This window comes from Mytilus trossulus, chromosome 11 (assembly GCF_036588685.1).
Source record: "Mytilus trossulus isolate FHL-02 chromosome 11, PNRI_Mtr1.1.1.hap1, whole genome shotgun sequence".
Classification (NCBI taxonomy): Eukaryota; Metazoa; Mollusca; class Bivalvia; order Mytilida; family Mytilidae; genus Mytilus; species Mytilus trossulus.
Genome location: NC_086383.1, coordinates 20625291 through 20633141, shown reverse-complemented (window position 1 = coordinate 20633141; position 7851 = coordinate 20625291). Strand labels below are relative to the sequence as shown.

General features: G+C 33.8%; 1 protein-coding gene across 1 annotated transcript; it reads right to left on the bottom strand.

Moving 5' to 3' along the window:
* Positions 1-1556: 1556 nt before the first annotated feature.
* LOC134689825 (serine/threonine-protein phosphatase 6 regulatory ankyrin repeat subunit A-like) lies at positions 1557-5696 on the bottom strand. The gene has a single exon (XM_063549791.1). The coding sequence runs from the start codon at positions 5694-5696 to the stop codon at positions 1557-1559; it is 4140 nt and encodes a 1379-aa protein (XP_063405861.1).
* Positions 5697-7851: the final 2155 nt, after the last annotated feature.

Here is a 7851-nt window from a genome sequence, read left to right as displayed (position 1 = left end):
TAGTATATACGCCAGACGCGCGTTTCGTCTACAAAAGACTCATCAGTGACGCTCGAATCCGAAAAATTACTATAGATTAGCAGTACATTTTGTATTTGGATCCGAGACTCGAAGACTGTTCTTGAATGAAGTTGCCTTAGTTGGTTAATTAAAGTATAAATATATGGACTTTTCATATTGGCCCTGTAACATGACCGAGGTATTAGCAATGGCCAAGGATGGTTGTAATGGCCCGAGGCAGCGCCGAGGGCAATTACAACTGTCTAAAGGCCATTTTTAAAACCAAGGGCATATTACAGGGCCAATATGAAAAAAGTCCATATAATGTCCATTAAAGCTATACTATAATACATGTACAATATGAATAAAACATAATAACATTTAAAAATAAATTTAAGGAAAGTGTGTAATATTTGTTTCTGTATATGAAGACATAACATCAAAAATGTGGTGCACACTCTATTACCATCGTAGCTGGGTTTTTTAAAGTGTGCACCACATTTTTTTATGTAATTTTGAATACAAAGAATATAAAAAATATTACAGTCATTCCTTATAATTTGATTCTAACTACTCCATTTAATAATGTAGGCGTTAAACTATTGATGGCATTGCTGTTATTCAAAATTTAAAGCTCTGTTCTAGACCTTGTCCATATCTATTATAACTTCATCGAATTTCACTTGCGTATTGTTAAAAAAACGAGAACTGTTTCCCCATTTTTAATATCATACCGAAGCAATTCAATGTATTTAAGGTCATCACTTGAAGAAGTTATTATATTCAGTAATGCGATACATATATGCGCTCCAAAAAAATGACTGTAAATGAACATGTTAACAGATTAGTTTATCGGTCGTCCCACTGTCTATATAACTATATTACTCAGCTCTTAATAAAATTGCATATCACGGCATTGTGACGTCAAAAACGTTGGCCCGGCCTTAATAACTTTGATCCGGACATATCAGCAATGTCATAATATTTGAACCGACGTTGACAAGTTTGACCCAAACTTATCAAATCGTCTTCCGGTTTGCTGTTGAAACAAAGAAAACACTCCCAAAAGTTGCAAATGCTGCCACATAAATCGATTATCATTTTTGATCTCGTTCACTGCGCTCACTCGACAAATAGCTTCATATTGTGACTCGCAGCTGATATTTTACGATATCAATATGCAAACAACCTGATAATCGGTACTTATCATTCCAAATATAGGAATCTATGTGTTTAAGTTACAGAGAAGATAGACAAGTCTCTTATTTTGTTCCATCATATATAACTTTCGGATTACTTTTATCAAGTACTAAAGAGTCAGTGTAAAAACACGCATTCATTTCATCTTCAAGAGCCGATCAATAGATTTTTAAAAAGCTCCTTCAAGTTTCTTTTTTCCTCTTTGTTTTAATCGATTGAAAACATCTAAAACGTCTTCGTGTATGCCCTATTTATAGCAGAGAACCAATACAAAATTCCCCTTGGTCAATGATTTCAGCTTATTATATTCGTGAACATTTTAGATTTGACACTCAAGATAATCGACTGTAGTGTATTTAATCCTGATAGTTTTCGAATAGTGCTTCAGATGTTAGTGTCTCTCCACTATTTGTTTTCAAATCAATATCGATTTCTTTACCTAAAATCAGTTCAACTAATTTTTCATCTTTTGTTTCTTTAGCTACTGACAATGGTGTTCTTCCAAATACATCTTTAGATTGAATATTTGCTCCATGTTTTATCAGTTGCTGAATCACTTTGTATTGGCTGTCGGTAAGATCATTGTATTTTAGTTCAGGTTGTGAAAGTTTACAACTCTCCCATTGATAAGGATAATCTGATGTCACTGGATGGAATCTTCTTCTGAATTCTGACAAACCAAAATTTTTTCCCGAAGGGAAATCCATTTTATTTTTTAATACATATACCATTAATGGTGTTATGCCATATAAATCACAGGCATTTATATCACCCCCATTCTCAATGATTATTTCGATAATCTTGTTATTTCCTTCTTCACACGCTGTATGAAGGCAAGATCGATTATTCGTTACTGCATCAACAGAAGCCCCACTATCTATTAAAAGTTGGACTACCTTATGATTACCAGCAAGGCATGCAGCATACAAACACGTTGAATCACCCAACTGATTAATGTTCGCTCCTCGCTCTATAAGGAACTTAACTATTGTATCGAATCCGCCGATACATGCAGCATACAGCGCTGTCTGGCCATACCGAACACATGAATTAACATCAGCACCTTTTTTAATTAGAAATTGGACAGCGTCAATGTAGCCTTCCCGACAAGCATCGTACAAAGTTTCCTCTAAATCTGCCCCACTATCTAAAAGTATATTAGTAATTTTATCAAATTTTCTTTGGAAGGCTGCAAACAATGGAGTATATCCATATTGAATAGTGGGGGATAAATTATCCCTTCGTAAAACACACTTTTTTTTAAAGGTTAGATTTACATTAGCGCCATATTTTAACAGTAATTCTATTACTTTTTTGTGTCCTCTTCTAATGGCTAAACACAATGGGGTTTGTTCAAACCAAATAATGTAATTGTGTTCTCTAGGTTTAAAGAAAATATTGATATTCAGTTTTGAAAGCACTGTTTCATTTATGAGTGCTTCAGTGTGTCCATTCATACATGCTTGAAATAGATATTCATATCTCTTGTCACGGTTATATCCTCTGTTTACTATTTTAAAAGTTTTGTCCGATATAAACGTATAATTGCACTGTTCGCTTATATACGCCGACAAATCATCATTTCCGGCAATGTCTGCTAATAAAAAAGGTGTGTATCCATCTTTATATACCATTTTTAAGTCAACTTTATTTTCATGCAAAGTCCGAACCTTTTCAGATAGACCTAACTTACATGCATAATATAACATAGTGGCATTAAAGTTTGTTAAATTAGTTGTATAACCTTTTGATACAAGCAAATATGATAAGTCATTTTTTCCACTCTGAAATACTGAAATCAAAGCTGTCTTTCTATCATCTTCTAACATTGCTATATGGTAATCCTTTTGTACTAAATACTCTGATATCAGATAAAACCCTCTATCTATTGATAAGAAAAGAGGATATCTTCCATCTTTATCTGGTATGTTAGATACTAAAACTTTCTCTGTCAGACGCTTGTATAAATCGTTATTGTGTTGCAAAGCTTTTCTATCCGCATATATTTCATTAACATCTGCCCCATTTACGATTAGCATTTCTGCTATTGTTTGAAATCCAAGCTCGCATGCTTGATATAAAGGTGTTTTTCCGTCTTTACAACGATAGTTCAACTTCGAACCTCTTTTAATAAGTAACTCCACTATATGAAAGAATCCCTTAGTGCATGCGATGCAAATAGGTATATTTTTATTGCTGTCGACATGATTGATGTCAGCACCTTTCTCTAAAAGAATTCTGATCGTCTTTATCGAACCCGCTTTGCATGCCAATGTCATGAGGGTGTTCACATCATCTCCAAAACACCCTCTCTTGCATAAAAGAATATTAACTGTTCTTTCATAGTCCCTCTGAATAGCAGTTAACAATGATTGATTTATATCCGCTCCCTTGTCAAGCAACATCTGTATTAATATACCATGGCCTTGTTGACAAGCAGCAATCAACGGTAGTTCACCATTGTTTGTTTTCATGTTAACGTTTGCCCTGTTTAGTAAAAGTGTTTTAACAGTTTCAACGTCACCCCGGTCACATGCTTTATATAACGGTGTCCATTTATATTGTTCCGCTTCCACGGATTGTTTCTTAAATTTGCCGTCGTGGCTTTTACTTATACGTATTCCTTTAAGTTTTCCTAGGGGTACTGTCTCTAGAAATTTCAACATGTTTATATCCGCAAGTTTACCTTCGGTTTCTGCCAAGTCTCCAGGGGTATAACCGTCTCTATTGGCTTTGTTTTTGTCTGCTCCATTTGCCAAGAGCGTTTGTATTACATTTACATATCCTTTTCTACATGATTTATGCAAAGGTGTTTCCCTATATTTATCCAGCATATTTACATCTGCCAAATTGTTTATCAAAATTTGCACTATATCATTGATTCCAGCATAGCAAGCAGCATGCAGAGGTGTGCTGCCAATTTTGTCGACCTTATTAATATCTGCTTTTTTGTCAATAAGCAATTTGACTATATTAGTATAGCCTTCCTCGCATGCAATTAATAAAGCAGTTCTCCCTTGCATATCGACAACATTTACATCGACTCCTTTTGTAAGAAGTGTTTCAACTAGTTTAACACTGCCTCCACAGGTGGCACCTATAAGTGAATCACTACATTCGAAAACATTAACTCCACTGTTAATCAAAAGTCTTGCTACGTTATCATGACCACTCAAACACGAAACATACAAAGATGAATGATTAGTATTATTTATTTTGTTAATATCAGCACTTCTATCTATCAAAAGTTCAACTAAAGCATAATGACCACCAAAACAAGCAGTATACATTGGAGTTTCACCATCAACATTAGTTTTATTTATGTGTGATCCTTTATTTAGAAGAATTTCGACTGTCTTTAAATGCCCATCCCGACACGCAGCTGTTAAGGGCGTGAACCATCCATTTCTGGCATCAACATTAGCTCCTACAGACACAAAAAAATTAACAAGCTCTTCATATCCTCGCAAGCAGGACGTTATATAGGAATTAATCCCCGTGACGTCCTTGGTGTTGATTAATCTCTTTTTCAAGTCATAGTCAAGATTTTTAAGAAGATCCACCAACTTTTCTCTATATTCTTTGTATCTCATTTGCACATTGTTCAAACACCAGTGTATCTTTCCATTTTCAACATCCTTCTTCAGCCGCTCTACATACTTGCTTTCATCATTTATCGAAATAATTATTGCAAATTCACTATTTGGTTTGTGTATTGACTCTAGTTGTACACGTTCACATATAAGTTTATCATCTGCGAATTTGAGAATCTGTGTAATTAATGCTTTTCCAAAATAACAACACAGAAAGTCAAACATTTTATCATGTATAATTTTGTACTCTTTGTCTACTTTTATGAAGTAAGTGTCAATACAGGCATTCAGTTTGTCTTTTATTGCTGAACGGGATGTGTCACGGCCTAAATTACAGCATTCAAAAATGTCTCCTAATTTCAGTAGATCATCCTTGTCTAACTGTTTAGAAATATCAACTATAGATTCATCAATTTTCCCGTTATATAAAACACATAGGAATAAAACACAGTATTTCTCTTTGTCTAAATATTTCAGCTTATTCCATTCCTTACAGAACGTATCGTATGGACTGTTTAAGAAGTCATTGATATCAAAGTGTTCATGTTTGGCACACATATAGCACATTAATGGGGTGAAGTCAACGTTTTGTAAAGTAGCTGATAACATTTCTTCATCTTGGTTTAGATATTTTCCAGCAATGACTAATTTATCTTTAAATGAATATTTTTCAGATAAATTGTATGAAGATTTATTGAATAACTCAAATGTGGCTTGGAATATTTCTTCGAGGAAGACTTCTGTACGACAAGTAGCCAGTATTTTTGTCATTCCCTTCCGAAGAATAGGTTTGAAAAATTCATCAAGTCTCATCCAATCCTCGATCTTCTGTCTATTTGTTGTAAATCTACCACATATGTCATCTATAAAAAACACCTGATTATAGGCGTCCGTATACCGCATTTCGATATCGTTAAGATTACTGCATGGAACTATACTGTATTTTTGTTCATGCCATAGATGCAATGCTATATTTTGTGCGGTCAGTGTTTTCCCCATTCCAGATACTCCGGTCAAAAGTACACAATGGCAGACTTTAAGGAGATCTAATATATCATTGACTACGTCAGTTTTGACAAAATGTTCCATTTTCTGATTCCATGTATTAATTAGGGCTTCAGCATCTGGAAAATAAATGATTGCATTCCTCACTAACATTTATCAGTTTCATTGGAATCGAACACATTTGTAGGGGATTGGCGTGTTTCTGAGTGTAACACATATATGTCCTGTTGTGTATTTCAATGGTTACACTGTTAATCATCCCCACCGGAAATTGGGTACCAACGAAGCGGATAAAATAAATAAACAGAATTTCTCTAATTTCTTCTATTTCAACCGTTACGATTAGCTTTTCAAACGATTGTCTGATATAAACAGCTTAAAGTTTTTATGTTCATTTTTTCGTTCATTTATTGCACATAAAGTAGGCCGTTAGTTTTCACGTTGGCAATCATACCACATCTTCCTTTTTATAAAAAAAAAAAAAAACCAATTCAGCCTAGAGTACAGCAACTCGCTCCTGTTGACACATTTACACTACCGCAACTTGTTTTCGAACTGTATGACAATTTGCTATTTTTACAGTATTTATATACCGTCCTTTCAGTCAAGAAACGGTTCACATTTTCCTAATTATACATGTTTCACATCTGTTTGAAATGCAATTCGTTTTGGTGACGGCATTGTAGATTATGATATTCCAACTATTGTATCAAACCAAGGATTGATATAACACTGTTTAACTCATTCAGGAAAAGAGGAATAATCGTTTAACTCAATGCCAGTTTGAAGAAACAGATGTGTAATAAACGTAACAATAAAATCTATGTCAGCAGTATTTTGACTTGCTATTTCAATAACAACAATAACATATTCAGCATTGAACAGACAAAACAATGCACCGGGTTGTCACTATAACTTAGTCTAATTATAATTTATAAGCATCGGAGAAACACATCGGAAAATTACCTAAGTAAGGGTCTCTTTATCAATCGACAAAATAAATGACTTGTAAATCCCGTTTGGCAAAAAATTGCAGTTGTGCGCTAAAAGTTTGATTTCGATAGAAAGATTGATAAAAATATAGATATAAGTATTTAAATCATTGTATGTACCTTTATAATACAAATTTGATTATTCGATTTTCTTTTGATGTTTTAAAATGTAGAACTGTTCAAAGGATTGGTTCAGACTGCCATATTTTTCTGCAGGCTCCAAATTATGTATTTTTGCACTGACGATGACGTAAGAGAAAACGTTAAATCGTCCATTCAAAAGCAACGTTTCTTACGTCTTTTATTTAATGACGCTTAAAAAGACGAACAGTTTTCGTTTAAAATAAATACAGAATCGTTATTAAGTTGTCTTAATTTTTTTTCTTCTTGTCCGAATTATTTTTAAAAGCGAAAAAAACTATAAGGACATTTCTATAAAATGATATTACATGTACTTAACGGACATAATAATTCCTGTCTACGGAGTATGAACTTCGATGTAAATTATAAAACATTCCGCATTAGATATAGTGCTTAAATGAGATAAATGAAAACTCTATTTTGTCATACATATAAACAATGGTAATTGTGGCAACACGACGGGTGCCACATGCGGCGTAGGATCTGCTTACCCTTCAGGAGCACCTGAGATCACCCTCAGTTTTTGGTGGGGTTCGTGTTGCTTAGTCATTGATTTTCTATGTTATGTCTTATATAATATTTGTATGCTTGTCCTTTTATTTTTGAGCCTTTGCGTTGTCAGTTTATTTTCGATTTATGAGTTTGACTGTCACTTTGGTATCTTTCGCCCCTCTTTTAATGATAAGGGAGGTAAACAAATAAAAAAAAACGCAATTTAATTGCATAGATAATGTGTTAATTTAAACAAATAATGATACTGAGATCGAAAATGAATGTAGAGAACGATGTCATGGCGGATGTAAACAAGTTACTTCTCACGAGAAGATTTGGCAAGATAAATCAATATTTGACAGAATAATGAAAGTATTCCAAAGGTAACCATTACCCAGATATACATATAAAACTGGTCCTTATCGTTT

What these genes read in the sequence shown, in the direction of transcription:
- LOC134689825 (XM_063549791.1), bottom strand. Translation starts at nt 5,696, where the DNA reads ATGCGGTATACGGACGCCTATAATCAGGTGTTTTTTATAGATGACATA.